Source organism: Poromitra crassiceps, assembly GCF_964638095.1.
Source record: "Poromitra crassiceps genome assembly, chromosome: 9".
Taxonomy (NCBI): Eukaryota; Metazoa; Chordata; class Actinopteri; order Beryciformes; family Melamphaidae; genus Poromitra; species Poromitra crassiceps.
This window is the reverse complement of record NC_139630.1, coordinates 31,871,677-31,894,707: the sequence shown is the minus strand read 5'-3', so window position 1 is coordinate 31,894,707 and position 23,031 is coordinate 31,871,677. Positions and strand designations below refer to the sequence as shown.

The following is a 23,031-nucleotide window of genomic DNA, read 5'->3' as shown; positions in this document are numbered from 1 at the left end:
CATGTATAGATGCAAGACAAGTGCAAACACACAGACTGTCCTGAGAGCTTTGTCCCCATTAAAGAGTGACATAGCCATGTGTTTTATAGGCAAAATGTAAACAGAATTAGCCGGCAGACTGTTTGAAGGGGAACCATCAGTTACCGAGGCCTTCCGGGGGGGGAGATTACCTGAGACGGACAGGAAGCGTAGGAGGGGTTACCACGGAGACCAGACATGGGAGCAGCGTTAAGAGCTTGACTGAGAGTGATATGGCACATCAGCCAGCCCAAAAGTGAATTAGAGAGGAGAGGAGAATGGGGGTAAATGTGGAGGAGAGGCTATTTGCTTTGCTCTAACAGCCACTTGACTTCAGGTACCACAGGTGCACTCTGCAAGGTGACGGTACATTAAGCATGCTGCCAGCCAGCTGCAGCATCTGGAGGGGCATGAATGCAGTGTTTAACGTACCCCGACCGCAACGGTGGGGGCCCTCGCTGGCGACGCTAAACTTTTAGCTATCTATGTTCGCAATGGCATCCCAAGTATCATCATACTATTATGGGATGCGATGCGAACAGTTGTATTATGGGATGTGCGTTTCCCAGGCAATGACACATGTTTTGGAACAGCGCCGCACGCTGGCACAATGCTCCTAAAAGCAAAATGCTTATCGTTTTGAATGATTTGGCATCTCCTATTACTGTCAACACCAGTATTGCTGTATTGTAATAATATGCCATAAAGGTCTATTGAAATTTTCAGCAGGAACAAAAATCTATTTTTTTTTTAAATAATAATAAAAAATCTGGCCTGGCGGGGGCGTCGTTGTAGAATGCTAGGGGAAACACTGGAATGGATGATGTTTTATTACTTCCTGTGGCCTCTTACACATGAGACACATTCAACCATTAATGTAAAAAAAAGGAGAGTTAGGTACAGTAAGAAGAGCTTTGACTGGACAGAGCAGGAAAGGCCCCGTCTGATAGGCCAGAGTCTTGTGCAGCGGTTGGGTTTCCCTCACCTTTCCCCTCTGTTTCAGAGGCTCGATGGTCAGGCTGTCGGCCCCGATGTCCACTATGGTTCCCAGCTGGAACCCGTCCGTTGGGTGGGGCGCCCACACCGGCTTCCCATCCTCCATCGCACCGCTCGGAAGACTCTGGAAAACACAACACATCCGCATGGGGACAGTTACCAGGCTGTAACGAACATGGGGGACAGTTACCAGGCTGTAACAGACATGGGGACAGTTACCAGGCTGTAACGAACATGGGGGACAGTTACCAGGCTGTAACAGACATGGGGACAGTTACCAGGCTGTAAAGAACATGGGGACAGTTACCAGGCTGTAACAGACATGGGGACAGTTACCAGGCTGTAACGAACATGGGGGACAGTTACCAGGCTGTAACAGACATGGGGACAGTTACCAGGCTGTAACGTACATGGGGACAGTTACCAGGCTGTAACGAACATGAGGGACAGTTACCAGGCTGTAACGAACATGGGGGACAGTTACCAGGCTGTAACGAACATGGGGGACAGTTACCAGGCTGTAACGAACATGGGGGACAGTTACCAGGCTGTAACGAACATGGGGGACAGTTACCAGGCTGTAACGAACATGGGGGACAGTTACCAGGCTGTAACGAACATGGGGGACAGTTACCAGGCTGTAACGAACATGGGGGACAGTTACCAGGCTGTAACGAACATGGGGGACAGTTACCAGGCTGTAACGAACATGGGGGACAGTTACCAGGCTGTAACGAACATGGGGACAGTTACCAGGCTGTTGTCTTCGGGGTGTAACGTGCCGTGCTAACGTGCTAATGCGGTCACTGACAAAAACCTTAATTGTATTTGATCTCAAAGGCGTTTGAGGCAGTATTTCTGGCCATATTCTCTTATTTTATTTGCATAAAAGTTTGCAAACTCCTTCAAATGAAAACCCACACCACATTTCTCCAGCGCCTTTCATTACTTTCTGTAGTCAACAATTTAATTGCAAGAGCTGTGAAGGTTTTATGTGTGGCCCTTAATTGTTTTCTGTAATAGTTCCAAGCTTGTTTCCCAATCTGACAAATTGAATGTTGTCCCTTTAGTTTAGCTTAGGAGTTCTGGAAATCCAGGAATAGGCGTAATCCTCTGTGGACTGGACTAGGCCTGCATGCAGTGTATGGACTCACATGTTTACCAAGCTCTCCAGGGCTTTGTGGCGGCCAAAAGACCCAATTATGTTGTTATTGAGTCAGCCTAACAGCTGATCCTGTGCCTGCAGTGAGGCCGTGATAGAATGACCCAGTCCCTCTGGGACAAGTGAAGCTATTAAAGATAACGTTACCTCAAGGCGGTGTGAAACCATTACTAAATTAAATGAAATGAGTCTGCTGGGACTCAGTAATTTGTCCATTTGTTAAGAAAAGCTTGATTAGTAAGGGTAGGAGAAAAAGAAGAGCTTGCTAAAAAATATTTTTCAAAATCTATCGGCTTTTGGGCTTATATGAGTTGATCAATATAAGCCCAAGATTTGGTCATCTTTGCGTTTTAGCTTCTACCAACAAAACATCGTATACTCTAAATGTCATCTACACAGTACTATTATACTCAGTACTCACACTTTACAAAAAAAAATCCAAGTTACTCGAGTAAAGGTTAAGGGGTACTGTACTCAAAGTATTCAAATGTATATACTTCTAGGATAGTTACTGAAGGATAAGTAAAAGAAAGGCTTTTGAGTGTAGTTAGTCTAGAAGCGGCAGCAGTTAGTTCCTCTCCACCTGTGTGGTTTGCAGGTGCAGAGGAACATGCAGACCTCAAGCCAGCAGCATGGGTGACTGAGGAAACGGGAAAAACTACCTCAGCCGGCGGTGTGTTTACATACACACACACGCACGCACGCACGCGCGCGCACACACACACACACACACACACGCACACGCACAAAGACACACACACACACACACACACACACACACACACACACACACACACACGGTGAGGGCTTTCCTTCCAAACTGCTAAATATATTCCAGCAGCTCATAGATGATTTATTATTCAGGAGTCAGGATCAGTTGCCTTGGGCTAACACTGTATTCCTCCATATTTTCATATCTACATTCATATTTGATAGTGCTATTGATTTTAACTGCTAATTCTACTGCTTGGATGCTGTGCCTATTCTCTGAATATTGACCTGGATGCCACTTGACTCTTTGTTGTGTTTTTGTCCGTCTGCTCTTTGCACCGCACTGATTTACCAAAGCTATTCCTCACATCTGACTCATATCTCTTCAAGATTCACTTTCATAGCCAGAGTAAGTAATCAGATTACAAACGAGGAATCTGTCTTAGTGCAAGTATTAGCATTACATCAATGGTAGAAGACAAAGATGCTGTGACCCTCTTTGACCACACACGAAGATGATCACGCACTTTAAAGGACGGCTTTACCGTGGGGAATATGAATATATATCAATCTCACGCCCCTAAGGTTTTAGAATCCGTTGAAATATTTTGAAATTGGAGCTTCACTGCCTGACCTATCAGGCATCTCTCACATTTTTAGGGAAGCCGGGATGACGCGTTACGCGTCACCCGGCTTCCCTCCCCGCTTGCGGAACTCGAGCGCCTATGAACTACAAGTCTTGTGAGCCATGGTCCCGCCTCTAGAGGTCCTCCACGCCCCTTCAGAGCTCTCGACGAAAAGCAAAAGGCAGCCATCTTGTTCACCCGCATAGCATACTGTAGCTAGGTTAGCTTTCCATAGCTCCTTGCCAAGAGACCATATCTCTGGAACGGAAGCACCAAAAGACACGGGACTGGCGGCATTGGAAAGCTCGTCAAATTTTACATCTAGTAGTAGGTGAGTTGAAGTAACGAAATCAACGCTGAGCAATGTACCCATTTTTACACATTTTTACAGAAAATAGTTACAACATCAGATGCGCGTAACTCCTACGAAAATGCCTTAAAATGCATGAAAAAAAAATTATGAAGACATCTCCCGACATATATACTACCGTTTACATTTGGTGCAATTTGGAGGCAATTTTATTTTCGATTTATTTCTTCTTCTTTGTATCTTTTATTGTCGAAGCCTTCTTCTTCTTCTTCTTCTTTGAGTTTTATGGCGGTTGGCAAACATATATGTGCATTACCGCCACCTACTGGAGTTTGATATCAGCCAAATGCCTGAGGGGTGGGCATGAAAACGAAGGCCACGCGAGCCCAGTGCATTGTGGGAAATGTAGTATTTCGGGTCCCCGCACCCGCCCCTCCCCTCCACCACCCCCCCCCCCCCCTCCACACAGAGTGGATTTCTGGTGATATCTCTGGCGGGAAACAACCAATTTCAAAAATTTCAACGGATTCGAAAACCTTAGGGGCGTGAGATTTAATATATATTCATATTCCCCACGGTAAAGCCGGCCTTTAATAGTGACCAACTTTCAAACGTTAAAAAGGGGGGGGGGGCTTCCATATACTGCTCATCTGGCATAATCCAAGTCTCCACAAGCCCCGAGATACCAAATTGACTTGAAAAGACGTCATTTTACACCGTCTCTTTAGCTGAAATCTTCACTGCAGCCAGGTTCTCTGAGAAGGTGGAAGAATGTGAGGTGCAGCCTGCTACAGTGAAGATCTCCGCTAAAAACATGTGACAAGTCATGTCTTTTCAAGTCAACTTGGCCTCTCAGGGCTGGTGGAGACTTGGATTATGTCAGGTGAGCAGTTTGAAAGTTGGTCGCCGCACATCCACTTCAATTGTTTACGAGAGTTCTGCAACGGTGTTTTGCTGTGAAACTTCATGATTGTTTTGTGGACTAAAAAAAAAACAGAATTTTCATTCATGGGTGAACTTATCTTTTGAACTTATTCAAACCTATTCTGACAATAGTAGACAGACTAGATGTAGCATTTACATTACAATGCAGAATATGAATGCATGATGTAACCACACTCTACGGCTCCTTATGCTTTCTGTGCTTTCCAGCTGGCAGAGTATGCAGTCTGGCTGGGCCTCCAGTGTCTGCCTGCAGGCCAGCACAGAGCAGAGAGGGTCTCCACTGCTCTGTTACCACGTCACTCAGCTCACTCTTTGGGAATCACTTACTCAACAGCAACACAAAAAGCCGTCAGCCCTAAGACAAAAACGTCCTGTCAAACTGTCACAAACAGGATGGATTCTCCCTGCCTCTGGCGTGGTGGCACCGTCATTTTGGGGGTCGGGGGGCTGAAAAGTTTGGGGAAGCCTTGCTCTAGCCCAGGGGTGCCCAACCTTTTTTGACCCAAGATCTACTTTTCAAGTAGCCAGCCTCCCGAGATCTACCAGTCCAGTTTCAACATCGCAAACGCACACACATCGTTTCCAGCCTGCAGTAACTAACCTCACAACACTTTCTCGTTGTCCCACAACCACTTGACATTAGGGCTGTGAATCTTCACTGGCCTCATGATTCGATTCGATTATGATTCAGAGGGCTACGATTCAATTCGATTACGATTATCGATGTATCTCGATGCATCTTAAATCGATGCATCACTTTTTTTCCCCCAATACATGATTTATTTTTTCTCACTTTCTTTTTTCTCACTGCGTGGCTACTTTTAAAATAAAAGTGCATTTGGAATTGCATTGTATTATGATCCATAATTAAAATAAACTTTATTTGATTATTATTATTATTTATTTTTTTATTTATTTTAATAATCAATTTTTGACGCGATCGACCTGGGGTGAGTCTGCGATCGACCAGTAGACCGCGATCGACTGGTTGGGCACCACTGCTCTAGCCAATCACAGTGTGCCACAAAATACGACAGCATCCGCGACGTAACAAAAATCCTCCAGGTAGGCGACGACACCCGGGGAAAGTGGCGAGACGACAGACGAGACACTTTTTTCTGTCTCTCTTCTGACGTCATCTCTGTCACACAGTTTCCAAAGCGTTAAGTCACTCAGCTTCCTGCCACAGCCAAATGTAACAGCAGTGAAGAGCAGACTGACCCTATTAGCATGAATGAGCTCACTTGAGCTCATCAGCTGCCAATAAAGAGCCAGTTCTGCCTCACACTTCCCATCATGCCGACAGCTGTGTCTGTGTCTGTGTGTGTGTGTGTGTGTGTGTGTGTGTGTGCGTGCGTGCGCGTGCGTCTGTGTGTGTGTGTGTGCGCGCGCGCGCGCGCGCGTGTGTGTGTGTGTGTCTGTGTGTGTGTGTGTGTGTGTGTGTGTCTGTGTGTGTGTGTGTGGAAGACAGCATCCAGCTCCCTCTTCACATCTTGGCTCGCCCTCAAACTGCAAACTCAATAACAGCACAGACTTTTTGAATGAGGACTTTGATTCATTTTTAAAATAACCGGCCAAACAATCCGGCGCTCTCCACTGCTGACGGCCACGTGCCAGACTGCTCAATTCAGTTAGGTTTTAAAATGTAACCGTAAACGTCTCAATATAAAGTACAATCGCCTCTTTGATTTCATTGGGTGGCGTGGTGGCTACAGAGAGCCCGTCCTCTGTAACTAGATCATGGTCGTAGGTTCAAGCCGAGCACAAACCAGGGGCAGTGGTGTCCTAGAGAGGTTAGAGAAGAGAGCTTGTGACCGGAAGGTCGTCGGTTCAATCCCCGGGACCGGCAGGATCAATCTGGGTGGGGAAAGTGAAAAAGCAGCACTTGCCCCTCCCTCATTACCACCACTGAGGTGCCCTTGAGCAAGGCCCTTATCCCCAACCGCTCCAGTGGAGCTGCTCAGTGGTCAGCAGATCAGACTGTGGTTGTACTGGTCAGCTTCCAGGTGTGAATGTGTGTGTGAATGTGAACAGGGCGCTCCTGAAACAGAGAGCACTGCTCTCAGTGACACTCCACCTGTGTAAATAAAGGTTCAAACAAGTGTTCATTAGTAACAATGTTTCCTATTCATGTATCCTTGATCCAGAGACTGAAGCCCTCTACCTGGTCCACTCATTGTAGATCACTCTGGATACAATACTGAAAATATGAATTCAAACAGCCTGAAATGTCTTGACAGTATGTTCAGACCAAACCAAGAACAAAATCAAGAGGTGAGAAACCACACCAAGGAGGACGGCAAATAGACAGAGAGTGAGACAAATCAAGGCAGTACGAACTGAGAGGAACAGGTTTGTTCAAGTTCTCCATCTGGTATTTGGGAGCAATAACGTCGACACAAAAAGTTAATGAGATTAAAACACTGGTGGTGCTGCTGACTGCCAAGCTGCAGTATGACCGAATACAAACCAAAATGCTGAAGAAGAGTTTTCAAGTCCTGTACGTTGACTCATCGCTCCTCAAACAAGAACGTTCTCCAGAAAGATGCCAAGCAAAACCTTTGTGTTATCAAACCTCTTTTGCCAATTGAGCCTATTTTTCAAGACAAGCCAAAATGCCTCCGGACGCAACTGGATAGACCTACAACCAATCAGAGCGACGAAATGTGTGACGCCCCATATTAGATCAACGCTTGTGATTGGTCCGACTGTGTGAACAGGAGAGGGATCAGACACATCTGCCAGAGCAAATCAAACATGAGCAGGCAGATTCGTCAGGTTCCCGGGCTAGTTGCTAGTTGCTTGCAGTGTTGGGGGTAACTCATTACAAAAGTAACATATTACATGTAATATATTACTTTTAGCAGTAACTCAGTAATATAACTTATTACTTATAGGATTTCAGTAATATTATACCAGTTACTTTGTCAAGTAACTCAAGTTACAAATTGAGTTACCGTACATTGTATTAAATTAAAGCACATATTTAAAAAGATACAATCATTTCCTAATCAAACTATGTGTTTTTATGCAAATAACCACTATGACAATAACAAAGGAAAAGAATAACATTTAGAATTTTGGATTGTTTACACTGACTTCAAGGTGGTTGAAATTATTTTTCGGGATGGTTCCGGGGCGGCGATGTCATTCTACTGCTGCTGTTGTTTTGGTAAAAGTAATGCAAAAGTAGTGTAATAAGTAACGAGTTACTCTACACAGAAAGTAATATTGTAAAGTAACTTATTACTTTAAAATGAAAGTAACTAGTAATAAGTAGTATATTACATTTTGAAAGTAACTTGCCCAACACTGGTTGCTTGTTGCTTGTTGCTAGTTGCTAGTTGCTTGTTGCTAGTTGCTAGTTGCTTGTTGCTAGTTGCTAGTAGTTGCCTGAGGGGGTAATGACAAAATCTAGATCTAAGGTTGTTGCTGGTAACTTATTATCAAAGCTGTCAAATCCCCCCGGAGTTAAAGAGCATGGAGCAGGGTAAATCCTTTACTAAATTTAGACTTAAAGGAGAATTTCGTTTTTTTACACCATGGTCCTTATTTCCAGCTTAAAATATGATCTTTTACTCACCCAAATAACTTTGGTTTCATTCGGATGTCCACAGAACATTTTGAGCTTGGAGTAGCATCCTCAAACAGGCTATAACGGGCGCAAACGGGGCAAGGTGCATGCGCTCTGTAAATAACACATTTTCTGTCACATCGCGGTTCATTATGGCAGTATCTATATGCCAAGCAAGCTAGGCTGCTAAGCTAACAACAACATACTGTAACAGACGAGTCAACTCTGACCTGCCCCGGATGTGCTTCAGAAGAAGCAGTGAGAAGCGCTTCTGTTAGAGAAACCACAGAAGAAGAACATAAGCACTGTAAGAGACGAGACGTGGCCTCAACCTATAGCAAACTTTAACCCCATGGGCATTAAAAGTATGTTGTAATACTGTTTGACCCGTATGTGTCGCTCAGGCACTGGACTCTTGAAGCAGCACTGCTCTCATGCTGGCCTGGTTGAAGCAGCACTGCTCTCATGCAGGCCTGGTTGAAGCAGCACTGCTCTCATGCTGGCCTGGTTGAAGCAGCACTGCTCTCATGCTGGCCTGGTTAAAGCAGCACTGCTCTCATGCTGGCCTGGTTGAAGCAGCACTGCTGCTCTCATGCTGGCCTGGTTGACACGGAAGCTGTCGTGACAAACGAACGCACGACTGACGAGCAGGAAGCGGCGAGCCTCGTGACGACAGACGGCTCATTTGAATAGCGATCGGTCATTCCTGAAACCACAGGGAGATATCAGGTCAATATCCACTCCACCTGACTTCCTGTTAGCACGCCCACTGATAGCGCTGAGCTAGCCCAGGCAGAGACAGCCTTATTTGAATGAACAAGGCAAAGTCATGATGAAACTCTGCCTCCAAAACAAACCAAAACACAATAAGAATCATCATGTTGAGTATGTTAAACCCAACAGGCCCACACAACAACACTATAAAACCTCTTATGGCAAAGCTCCAATCATGCGTTGTAAAGTTGAGACACATTAGACGTATAGGCTGGATCTCAAATGGACAGCGAAATTAGGTCGAACTACTAATAGAAGCAATTCAATGGCAGTATTTGATACTAGCATTTAATACAAAGACATTTAGCTTGGGTGTTCGTGTGCAAAGAAAAGCAGTAACACTCACACGAGGAACACTCACTGCTCAAAATAGAGGCAGAGCCAGTACTGCAAGGCACTTTGGCTAAAGCTAAACATACATCAAGACTAATCGATTGCATAATTGGCGTGTCTCAGATCTCGAGGGCACTCGAAAAGATGTATACATGGATACAGGTACATAGATACATAGATTACTGGAAACATCAACTGTGGCTCGTCAGCATTTCTGCAGGACAGTCAGGTTAAAAGTGAGCCACAATCACATCGAATCTGATCAGTAAGAAGAATCAGGTAGGTTTGATACAAAGAAGAACGTCTGAAGACTGTTCTGAGAAGCAGACGGCAAGACCGAACCTGCTCCCACACATCATGAACATCTTCTACCAATCCAGGATCTGATGTCATCACACTTGGCACTATTAAACTGGGTTGAGCAAGAGCTATAAAAAAAACCTGGCTTGGATGATAGAGTGAAGGAGGCTCAAACCGGTTTACCGCTTCAACGGTGAATGGTTTTGACCAAATACCTCGATATCGATATTTTGCGAGAATCTTGTAGAGATGACTATTGGTGCTTTCACCAAATATTGACACAATATTTCTGATAAATAATCATCATCAGTAATAGTGCATATAATCAGAGCTGCAACGATTAGTCGATTAATTGATTATTCGATCAACAGAAAATCAATCGCCAACTGTTTTTAAAATCGATTCGTTTATACTTTTTTTTCCAAGTAAAAAATGGGAGAAGCCTGCTACCAAGTTGTGTTGGCAAACTGTCTTATATGGACTAACATCTCACCTGTTTCTCATTTGGCATGAGGGTGATGATGACAATTCCTTTCAGACATGTTTAGTTGCCAAGGTGCCAAATAGCACTGACACTACATTAGCTGCTGCATGGGGAAGGGGGTTTTATATCAGGGAAAGATTGTTTCACACAGAGGTACATAGTACCATAGTATTGTAGGACTGGGCAACAACAATCAAGTCAAGTCAAGTCAAGTCAAGTCAAGTCAAGTCAAGTCAAATTTTATTTATATAGCACCTTTCATACACAAAGGCAATTCAAGGTGCTTTACAAAAAAATAATCGAAAAAACAAGCAGCAAAGCAATGCACATATAAAAAACACATAAAAAACACAGCCGACAGTTTTAGTTAAAATATATACTCAAATTAACAAACATGAAACATTATTTCTGTTTTAAATAAGTTACAAGGCACTCTTCAGTATTATTATTACATGTACAGTCCATTTGTTGGAAATGTACAGGAAAAATCTTTTTAAAATTACAGGCCGAGAGAGGCAGTAGTTTAGTAGCAGTTAAAAGCAAGAGTAAACATAAAGGTCTTTAGCTTGGATTTAAAAATAGGCAGAGTAGGGGCAGATCTAATGTGTTCAGGGAGTTTGTTCCAGTTATGAGAGGCATAGTGGGAGAACGCGGCTTCACCATGTTTAGATTTGGTCCTTGGGACAATTAGTAGACCAGTGCCTGAAGATCTCAGGGATCTGGATGGTTCATAGTGTAGAAGCATTTCAGAGATGTAGTGTGGGCCTGACCCGTTGAGAGATTTGTAAACTATTAGCAGAATTTTAAAGTCTATTCTAAGATTTACTGGCAGCCAATGCAGGGATTTGAGAACTGGTGTAATGTGTTCAGCTTTCTTGGTTCTTGTTAGAACTCTAGCAGCCGCATTCTGAATGAGCTGAAGTTGTTTAACAGCTTTTTTGGGAAGACCATTGAAAAGACTGTTGCAGTAGTCTAGCCTGCTAGAAATGAAAGCATGAATTAGTTTTTCAAGATCTTGTTTGGACATATAGCCTCTAATCCTTGCTATATTTTTTAGATGATAGAAGGCAGATTTTCTTATAAGCTTGATGTGGGAGTTGAAATTTAGATCAGAGTCAATAATAATGCCAAGATTTTTTACCTGGTCCTTTGGCTTCAGAGATAGGGATTCGAGGTGAGCAGTAACTTTGAGCCTATCTTCTTTTTTGCCGAAGACAATTATCTCTGTTTTGTCTTTATTAAGTTGGAGAAAATTCTGGCACATCCAATCATTAATTTGCGCAAGGCACTGACACAGTGACTCTATGGGGGCATAGTCATCCGATGAGAGGGCTATGTAGAGTTGGGTGTCATCTGCATAGCTATGATAAGCTATTTTGTTTTTTTGCATAATTAGGCCCAGAGAGAGCATATAAAGGTTAAACAGGACAGGACCTAAAATTGATCCTTGGGGTACCCCACATGTCATTTTGGTTTGGTCAGATGTGTAGTTGCCAATGGAGACAAAGTAGTTCCTGTCTTGCAGATAAGATCTGAACCACTCTAGGACCGTGCCGGAAAGCCCGACCCAGTTTTCCAGTCTGTCCAATAGAATTTCGTGGTCAACCGTATCAAAGGCAGCGCTGAGGTCTAGTAACACTAAGATTGAGATTTTACCTGAATCAGTGTTCATTCGGATGTCATTTATAACTCTGATAAGCGCAGTTTCGGTGCTATGATGGGGTCGGAAGCCTGATTGGAAAGGATCTAGGAGGTCATTGGAGGATAGAAAGGTATTGAGTTGTTGGTAGACAGTTTTTTCGAGTATTTTGCTAATAAAGGGAAGATTTGATATTGGTCTGTAATTGCTGATTATAGAGGGGTCGAGGCTACGCTTCTTTAGCAAGGGCTTAACAACTGCAGTTTTTAGAGATTTTGGGAAAATGCCTGTAAGAAGAGAGGTATTAATTATCTTCAGTATGTCGGTCGCCAGGCAACTGTAGACATTTTTTAGAAAGCTTGTTGGCAGGGTGTCTAGGCAACACGATGAGGATTTAAGGCCTCGTATCATTTCTTCTAGTTTCTTGTGGTCAATGACATTGAACTGAGTCATGTTAATTAAGCACCTATTCTGTGGGTGCGGCGGAGCCACATTTGTTCTTGATGTGGAAATAGTTAGTCTGATATTTATAATTTTATCCCTAAAGAAGGTCGCAAATTCATTGCATTTGACATTGGATAGAAGATCAGGGGCAATTTGTGGGGGGGGGTTTGTCAGCCTGTCAACAGTGGCAAAAAGAGTGCGAGCGTCATTGGTGTTTTTGCTGATAATGTCGGAGAAGAAGAATTTTCTGGAATTTTTTAGTTCCTGGTTGTAGGAGTGAAGACTATTTTTATAGATGTCATAATCGATGTGAAGTTTAGTTTTCCGCCATTTGCGCTCGGCTTTCCTACAATCTCTTTTTTTGTTATTTACAGAGGGAGCGTTTCTCCATGGTGCTTTTTTCTTACCGGAGATTAGTTTAGATCTAATGGGAGCTACAGCATCAATAGCCTTTAGGGTTTTAGAATTGAAGTTATCTAGGAGATCATTGACAGAGGCTGAGGAGAGGGAAGGGGCCAGCGAGAAAGCCTCCATGAACCGTGTGCTAGTACTCTCGTTGATGTAACGCTTTTTGATGGTTTTTGACCGAGTAAGAGCGATAGGGGTGATCTTGAGTTCAAGAAAAATACAGAGATGGTCGGACAGAGCAACATCACTAGCTGAAAGAAACGATGACTCAAAGCCCTTGGTGATAAATAAATCTAGGGTATGGCCTCGATTGTGAGTGGGCCCAGAGACATGTTGTAACAGGTCAAAAGTGTCAAGGAGGTTATTCAATTCTTTGGCATTATTATCATTGGGGTTGTCAATATGAATATTAAAATCTCCTGCAATAGTTAAACAGTCATGTTCTATGGAGATTATAGAAAGGAGTTCTGAAAATTCATCAAAAAAACTACTAGAGTACTTAGGTGGTCTGTATATAATCAGTAGTAAAATAGAGGGAGAGCACTTCAGAACAGCGGCCAGATATTCAAATGATGAAAAGTCGCCAAACGATACCTGCTTGCATTGAAAAGCATCAGAGAAAATAATAGCTACTCCTCCCCCTTTCTTACCGACTCTGGGGGCGTCAATGTAGTTAAAGTTAGGTGGGGCTGACTCATTAAGAACATATTCCCTGTTGTTTAGATCAAGCCAGGTCTCTGTGAGGAACATGAGGTCCAGTTTATGACTCGTAATCAGATCGTTTATTAGAAGCGACTTGCTTACAAGTGACCTAATATTTAGCAGTGCAGCCTTGATAGCTGCACTGCTAGGTTGAATTTGTAAATGCTTTTCAGAGTGTCCCTGGAGAACAATAACCATAAACGGAGGAAATTATTTCCATATCGACAACATTATGTAAAATCACATGTTAAATAATCAAATTGATGTTCCGCATGGTAATATAAAGTACAATAAAAGTCAAATTGTCACATAATGTCCAGCCATTGTTCAACATCTCAGCCTGACCGGTGAGCAGCCATCACAACACCAACAGACCGAGGACGGGACAGCTGATCCCCCCGAGAGGTGCACGATACCCCGCCCCCCATATCCAATATGTCCATATATTTTCCATCTCTTTTGGACGATTAAGATACCTAATTTCAGAGAACATCAAGTCTCTCCCCCTTGTGGGCAAAGTTTAAGAAGGCAAGCATGCATAAACTTCAGGTTGCCTATAATGATTGCATGCGCATCTTGCTGAAAAAGCCCAGGTGGAGCAGTGCTAGTGACCTGTTCTGTAAGGCGGGGGTGGCCACTTTCCAGGCGCTCCTGAGAAATCTGAGGTAGAGGTTCATCTGTAGATTGAACGTGTCTCAGAATGTTATTATTAAGTTGCTCACTGATCCTGGGCTAAGTAAGCACTGTGAGATACCAGTCACATTATATGTGGAAACTCTGGTATGACTCTCTTTTATAATTTACTTTTGTTCTTTTATTGTGCCCTTATGTGTTTTTTGTAATTGTGTATGTGTCATCTATGGACCAAGCGTCTGCCAATAAAGGTTTGATTGATTGATTCTCCTGTAGTGGAATTAACACATTATTATTGCCTACTCGTGATGGCCGACTGTCACATGCAGACATAAATATAATGCTTTTCAAAATGGACACATTCACTGAGCATAATAAGAAAACTACTTCAACTTAGGTGATGTAAAACATGTCATATTGTTATTTATGTAAGCATCGATCATTTGGGCTTTTTTTTTTTCCCCAAGTTTTTTGGTTTTTCTCCCGTGCCGGTCGTTGCTCCACCCCTCTGCTGATCTGGGGAGAGTTGTAGACGAGCACATCATGCTTCCTCCGATACATGTGCAGTCGCCAGTCGCTTCTTATCACCTGACAGTGAGGAGTTTCACCAGCAGGACGTAGCGTGTAGGAGGATCACGCTACCCCCCCCCCCCCCATACCGATATCGTGCATCCCTACATCCATCTGCTCCAAACCGCCGTGCTGCAGTTCATAAAGCACACAGCAGGGGGAGCCAGGATAAGGGGCCGCCTGACTCGCATCCCAGCATGCTCTGCTCTCCCAAAAGCATTCAAACAAATGGGTACAAAACTATTGCGTAATCTATTCCTGGCTGTTGCCCTATATTAAAAGCGTCTCAGCAAAGCCTTGTTTCCAAAACTCATGAATATATTATAAGTTATGAATATATTGCGCACAATTTTGGTGTTTCCTGATGCAACTAGCAGCCTTTAAGCTGGAGGGCATTGCTGGACTAGCAAGCACACAAGCACAAATTAAACCGGGCTCACTGCCTTGCTCAACAGCATCTTCTGAGGCTGCATGGAAATGCTGGTCCTCATTCACTTCCCCCGCTCACATTTTCTGGATTCAAACCAGAAACGTACAGTTGAAAATACTATCCTATAGTAGCCTACTTTATGTTACAACTATGTTTTCCAGTGACTCCTGAGCAAACTAGCCAATGAATAGAATATAGTCAAATTTAAAGAATAATCAGTTATCAAGAATTTAATTACAGTAATTAATTTTGGGGGGGGGTGGATATGGTGACAAAAAGCGTGCACGTGGTCTTGGGCCAGATTTGCCCTTGTTAAATGACAACAACCAAATCACACCCATCCACTGGGGACCATGTGAGCCCTTTACACAAAATAGAGCCTTTCTTTCTTTCTTTCTTTCTTTCTTTCTTTCTTTCTTTCTTTCTATCTTTCTCTTTTTCTTCCTTTCTTTCTCTTTTTCTTTCTTTCTTTCAACAAAGAACAGCAGAACACACCTGGCGGCTTCACAACACAATGACTTTGTCAACAAAGAGATATTTGGTTGCAAGCCTGAGTTTACATATTCAAAAAAACATGATCTAAAAAGAGCGTCCAGTAGTTTGCTCAGAAACAACACTGACAGAGATGAGGCTTAAATATGAGACAAAGAACAGTTTGATCATATCTGAATGGACTGGAGTGAAGCAGGTTGTTCCTGTACATATGAGTTCAGAGTAGCGCTGAAACGCTGAAACGTACATACTAGACCAAATAAGAAGATTTAAGAATCATTTTGGGCTCTGGGAACTTTTGATATTTTACAGACTAAATGATTAATCGTAAAAGTAATTGATAGATTAATCCATGAAAACCATTAGTTGCAGCCCTATAGTTCAGGTATAGCTACTGTACCATTATCAAAAACCTACTTTATATTGTGTGTTGGCGCCATTACTGCTCTACTGTACAAAAGAGTCAATACTTGGGAGAATTCGAAAATTTTTCTTTAGCTGCTAGAAATGCAATTTGTTATTTCAGATACAGTTTGTGAGACAGAAGTGTTCCACTGTGATCCACTGCAGACCACATCAAGAGAGCAGCCTGGTGGCCCAATTTGGCGTTGGTATTGTATGCTACGTACACGTGCATCACGCGCTGTGCGGACGGCACCAAACATGTCGGAAGGGAAGGGCCATCCTTTCCCCCCCCCTTAGGAAGAGCCTGTTGGGTTCAAACAATTTTACAACAGCTTTTTGTAACTTTGTGTATGGGGGTTTGAACCCGGGTCTTCCGGTTGAAAGACAGTCTGTTTACCACAGCGCCCATTAGAGGAGCCGTGGTTACAAAGAGGCACATCGGCCACCCCTGCAGCCCCCTTACAATGGCCCCTTCCGTGTTCTGGAGGCGGGGGCCAAGTACTTCATGGTGGACATCTGGGGGAAATCAGGGAGGGGTTTCGGTGGATCGCCTCAAGCCGGCCCATTTAGACTTGGGCAAGCCGGTGGAGGTGGTGCTGCCCCCTCGTCGTGGAGGTGGTGAAATTTATTGTGGGCGTCTATTGCGTCTATTGTGGGCGTTCCTAGAGCCTGTATGGGCGTTCCCAGACATGCCGACTGTCTCTATTGACGGTCCTGCCACGGTCCTGCCCTGTGCAGCATCTGTACTTGTTAAACGAGCGCTGCACTCACACAACAAAGACAGAGGAAGTGGATGTGACGAACTCACAGAGAACATCAAGCGTGAGACGAGAGATGGGCCTGAGTGGGAGGGCGTCTAACTTCATGACAGCTGCTTCACTGCCTGGCTCAGAGAGGGGATAGACGAGGGGGGGGGGCTGAGCTGCTTCACTGCCTGGCTCAGAGAGGGGACGGGGGGTCTGCTACATCTTAAAAACATCCCTGCTCTTCTTCAGAAGCTGAGGATGTGGTCGAGATCAGACTTTAACGGGCATTAAACCAAACAGTCTGCTCCGTTTGGATGACAGCAGCTGTATGGAAGAGTGGGGGAGTGAATTATGAGGAATAACACACACACACTGAAATGTCCTCCACAGTGCACACAAAGTACATTGAAGTGAGTACATTGATTGCACTTGCAACTTTGTGATTGTCTTTAGTTATCTTCCTACTTCTTATCTCTGTATATTGATGTGACCGCTACGCTGCATACAGACACTAAGACAAATTCCTGGTATCAGTCATTACATTACATTACATCACATTACGTCATTTGGCAGACGCTTTTATCCAAAGCGACTTACAATAACACATTTTTTGTCAGCAATAGAGCAATCTACTATGCAACACAGTCTATGACAACTACAACTTCTGAAGGAACAGTGGTACAAGTTTAGGTTAGTTTTTTTTTTTTTTTTAATAAGGAAAGAGAGAGAACGAAGTTAGATCAAGAAGGGCCCAGATGGAGCCTGAAAAGGTGTGTCTTTAGTCATATGTAACTTGCATACTGTGGCAATAAAAGTGATTCTGATTCTGAGCCTCAGTCTGCTTGCACAGACAGGAGCGTGACCCCATTGGTTTGTGGCGAACTATATATTATAACTAGTATGAGGAGCTGCATGGATTGCGCTGCAAAAGGAATCTAAAAAACACGAAAAAACACTATTTCAGACGGACAAGCCCGTCTTTATTGTCACACGATTACAATCAACACATGCACGGAGGGCCACAAACACACACATGCTGACGGTGGCCGGTGAAATTTATCCTCTGCTTTTAACCCATCCTGGCTTTGTCCTTTCCTCCGGGGGGCAGGCCAGGAGCAGTGGTCGCTTTCTCGTACAGTGCCCGGGGACCGACTTCGGATGTTGTCGTCACTGGTCGGATGACGATGACGATCTGATCTTCTGCATGTCTTTAATGGGGGGGGGGTTATATACGGAGGAACCCCCCTGGGGGAGCACGGGGAGAACATGCAAACTCCACACAGAGAGAAAGGCCCTTACGACGAGATACCCCACCTGGGCAGTAGGCACTGAAGATATGAGGGGGAACACAACCACAGCGCCCACAGTGTCCCAGGCGAGAATCGAACTCAGGACCTTCTGACTGCGAGGCGACAACTCTACCACTGAGCCACCGTGCCATTCAACATGACCATTGGTAAGTAGCAAATAGTGCTCGGGTTCCAATAATCAGAAGGATCCCTTTACCGGCCCCCAAATCATTGATTTGTGTGTGATGCATTCCAGGAGTTACGTTGTGATGAATGTTGCCCTCAACCTGTCACGTCTACTTCTACTGCACTTAGTTTGCCCCCTTCATTCTCCTTAGGGCTTAGGCAGACCACTACCGGTCTCTCTGCTGCAGTGCATGCTGGTCTCTCTGCTGCAGTGCATGCTGGGTCTCTCTGCTGCAGTGCATGCTGGGTCTCTCTGCTGCAGTGCATGCTGGTCTCTCTGCTGCAGTGCATGCTGGGTCTCTCTGCTGCAGTGCATGCTGGGTCTCTCTGCTGCAGTGTATGCTGGCCTCTCTGCTGCAGTGCATGCTGGTCTCTCTGCTGCAGTGCATGCTGGGTCTCTGCTGCAGTGCATGCTGGTCTCTCTGCTGCAGTGCATGCTGGTCTCTCTGCTGCAGTGCATGCTGGTCTCTCTGCTGCAGTGCATGCTGGGTCTCTGCTGCAGTGCATGCTGGGTCTCTGCTGCAGTGCATGCTGGACTCTCTGCTGCAGTGCATGCTGGGTCTCTGCTGCAGTGCATGCTGGGTCTCTCTGCTGCTCAGACTGCAGGGGGGGGGGGGTGGACTTCTTTCTCTCCTCTTCTTGTGTGATTGTTGAACATCCCTTGATGCAAAATGGCGGCTCTAGAAAGAAGTCCTTGCTCTCTGATTCTGAGGGACTGACACCAAAACCTGACGTGTCGTTCAGTGTTGCCAGATCCTCCGAGAGAAACAAGCAACCAGGTCTATGGAACTAGCCCCAAAGACCCCCAACAACAACCCCCCCAAAGTACACGTGTTTCACGGTGGATATTAAGGTCTCTGTACTTGCAAAGGTTGAGAACAGCGTTTGAAAGAGCAGCACTCAAAACTAACTGTGTGCACTTTGGATGACCCAGTCAGTGGCAGCAGCCATCCCAGAGAGACACATGCAATGCAGAAGAAGCAGCAGGGCGCTGGGTTCTGGTCGGTTGGGAGTTATGTGCGTCGGGCCCACACTCCTCTGACCCGGCTGCTACAAACACACGATTGTTAGATTTGTGTCGCTAGCCGACTGAGAGCTTTACTGTGGTGGAGCTGTTAAGTGGAGTCACGTGTGAAACACACAGACACACACACACACACACACAGAGAGCCGGGGATGTGTTCAGAGACAACAGCCCCGGAGCCTGTATTGATCATACCACCGCCCCGGAAGCTGTATTGATCATACCACAGCCCCAGAAGCTGTATTGATCATACCAGAGCAACCGTCCAGAGAGCTGCAGCAGACTGGCAGAGTTGAAAAGCGAGAGCCAAACTAATTGAAACAAACATCTAAATGGCAGTGCGATCGAAAAAGAGACCGACAAGATGAATCGATAATGAGAATAATCATTAGTCATATACAGATGACAGCCTATCTTCACACAAGATATCATCTTCCTCTTCCTCCTCCTCCTCCTTCTCTCCCAGTGTGCCGGCTGCCAGACCAACATGGTGGAGTCAAACGCGAGCGTGCAGCAACACTTTAAAGTTTAATGCACGCTCTTCCCATAAGTGCCTCCCCTTAAATCCTGACACCCGTTCGCTTAGGGAGGCATGATTTGACATGCACGCTGGCTCCCGGCCGTGCAGGCTGTAACGTGCAACGCTTTCTGGGACATGTTTCATTCCCTCTTTGTCCCAACTGCTTACATACGCTTCAAACACCAGAGGGGGGTTCACCTGTCATCTGAGCATCGTAGCTGCCTGGGTGTCCCAAAAAACGACCAGTGGAATATTGCTTTAAGAAGATGGACCAATATTCTACCCTTCTGTCTCACCACTATGTGATACTGTAGGTGTCAAGGGTCAGAGGGCACACTGTCACACGCTTTTTGGTTTTGCTCTTCACTGTCCAGATTCTGGGCCAAAATATTTGACTGGTACTCTAAGGCTTATAAAATAACCCTTCAGCCAGGGGGCGGAACTCGCCATCTTCAGCTGTTCTGAATCTGAATCCTCTCTGCTCCTCCCTACGGCTGTGCAGCTGTCTCTGACGCAGGGGACGACTATCGCCAAGAGACTCGTTCTGAAGGAGTGGAAGTCCCCCTGCTGGCCTACTTTGATGAGGTTAGAAACGAGGAATAACTCACCCCGCTAACCTCTCATGGAGTGCGTTTACATGCAGACAATAAACGGATAACTGAGAATAATCAGTTTATGGCAATAATCTGATTTCTGCGTTTACATGCACTTTAATAATCCGACAATAGGAAAAACCCGGGTTTACATGATTCAGTCAATTAGTCTGATTTCTCTCCAGAAGGCAGCGGTAATTCCGCAATAAAATAACAAAAGAAGTTGCAAAATGCAAAATCACATTTTCATTACTTCTTGTCTGGCTCGGAGGATGGTTTAGGTGAAAATTAGTTTGTATGTCGTTGTCGGGAGGCGTCGCTTTGGAAGTGTGAATCTGTCATATATTTCCAACTTTACCAAGCGCACAGAGACAGGCAGGCGACTGAAGCACGTCAAATAACATGAACGATACAGATCTTGACCCAACTGAATTTAAATAGCTGTCAGAAAACTGAGAGAATTAAGGTCTTTAGTGGCGGATAACTTGTGTTTTGAACAGCTGAGTAGGCTACGTTTTGTTCGTATAAATCTTTTTAATCCGTCATCTGAAAAAACCCGTCACACACAGATCATGGCTTGCACACTGAGTCCAATGCGTTTTATTAATGCGTCGTTCTATTCGCAATTCGAGACAAATATTCGTCATCTCCTGTATCCACATTACAACATAGCAGTGCAGCAACGGGGAGGTAGCAGGTCGGGAAACGCCTGTTGCAGGAGCTCCATGCTGCTCACCTTCATCTCATCAAGCCGGCTGTGGTGCGCCATGGCCGGGGAGAAGAAGCAGAAAGGGGCCAGTGAGTGAGTGAGTGAGTGAGCAGCGCGCGTCTCCAGCTGCCTCTCTCTCCCGCAACGTGTACATGCGCAGATGTATAAACCCGAAAGAAAGTTGGTTATGCTGTATACATGCAGAGAGAACACCGATTATTGCCCAGAAACCTAGGTGTGTTTATCGGTTTATTCATAACCCGTTTATGACCATAAACGGATAAAGCTTATCGGTTTATGCTGTTTACATGACCACTTGAATAATCAGGTAACTCAGAAATCTGCTAATAAACAGTTTATTGGTGTGCATGTAAACGCACTCATGGACTCCGTGCACAGGTTTGTATGTACAGCATCCCTGACAAGCACTTAACTCATTGAATGCCATGGACGTCCTTCGACGTCCAATTAAATAGTGACGTAGAATGCCACGGACGTCCTTCGACGTCCAATGCGTTTTTTGACGGTGGGACGTCGATCAAAGCCTTCCGCAGCTCCTGTACAACTATAGTAGCTATTGGAGGTGTATAACCTATTTTACGGACTCATTAGGTGGCGACAGTGCTTGCTCGGTGCAGTCCAGATTAGAGACAGGTCCGAGAAACAGCCTAAAAGCCGTGGATCAAAGACAAACCGATGCATGCTCCCAGAGCCATTTGCTCTGTCGCGGGAGCTGACATTGGCTCCGAACAGGAGTCAATCCGCGCTCACAACTGAGCCCCTCTGTCCCTGTCTGTCTGTCTGTCTGTCTGTATAGTTTCTCCACCCGATTAGCAGCCAGGAAAGCAGCCCCTGACGCCAAACCATTCAGCAATCCGGGTTGGCTCTTCCCTGCTGTGGCGCTGAGAGCCGACAGCAGCACACAAACGCAGCACTCCGAAAATATAATGGTTGCGTGAGGCTGTGTGCAGTGTGGGGAGGAGTTTACGGGGGGAGGGGGGGAGGGGGGTGGTGCACGCAGGGCATCACACAACAACTACGTCACTACATCAGAAAATATTATCTTCAGACTCAGTGAATGTGCTTGAAATGCTGCATTTCACAAAAGGCGGATTATCTCAGCTAATAATTTGAAAAGCCTGAAAACGCTGAAAACAACCTATCTTCTCCGGCTCATAACTAAAGAACGGAAAATGGTATCAATAAACTTTTTTTTGCTGATGATACAATAGAGCCAGCTCGTTCTTGTGCGTGTTCGGTGTTTACATAGTAATATCACACAATATTCTGTGGGCCTCGAGAAATCACTGAAAACGCTCTGAAAACTCTGGCACTGGGAGCATCCGTTCTCCAAAAGTGGCTGGCACTCAATGAGTTAAGCACCTTATGCGACTGGTAGCATCATATTGTAATGTTGGTATACGTTTGTTTTTCTTTGTGTATGTTTGTGTCTGAGTTTGTTTTGCTTTTGTTTGTTCTGAAAATTGAACAATAATATATTGAAAAAAAGAAGAAGAAGATGGACCAATCACAGGCAGAGTAGGTATTAACACCAGCCAGAGCAATCTAGTAAGAGAGTGACGCCAGCGCAAGTCCAAAATGTGTGACTCATGTAGCCAATGAACAGCCAGGAAGGAGGCTCACGCTACGTTTAAATGCAGAACTTAAAGCTGACAATATACAATTTGATTCTTTAAACGTCTGGTCTGACCCTTTCAAAGTACATCACAAACGGTCCATTTTGCTGCAACTCGACAGCGCTGCTTAATCCAGAACCTTACTTCCGGGAACTGTTGAGAGTTAAAAACTGGTCCATTGGAGTGAATAGAGATGTCACAACTCTTCTATTATATGGCTCTGACACCAGCAACCCAAATGATGGTCAATTCTGGTTCTGGAAAGTCCATCTTTCCCAGCAGCCACAATGTCTCTTTTCTACTGTTACTGTTGGCCTTTTGAATGCACCAGTGTGTTTGACCAGTGGATGACGGTGGCAGGTCACTGGCCT

At 44.8% G+C, this 23,031-nt stretch overlaps 1 protein-coding gene across 1 annotated transcript in view; it reads right to left on the bottom strand.

Moving 5' to 3' along the window:
- The window catches only part of myo6a (myosin VIa), a 188,705-nt gene that overhangs the window by 148,476 nt on the left and 17,198 nt on the right, over positions 1-23,031 (bottom strand). Inside the window, exon 2 of the mRNA XM_083642594.1 lies at positions 1,004-1,138. Coding sequence (XP_083498720.1) covers positions 1,004-1,120 — 117 coding nt within the window. The 5' untranslated portion in view covers positions 1,121-1,138. The remainder of the gene's footprint in view (positions 1-1,003; positions 1,139-23,031) is intronic.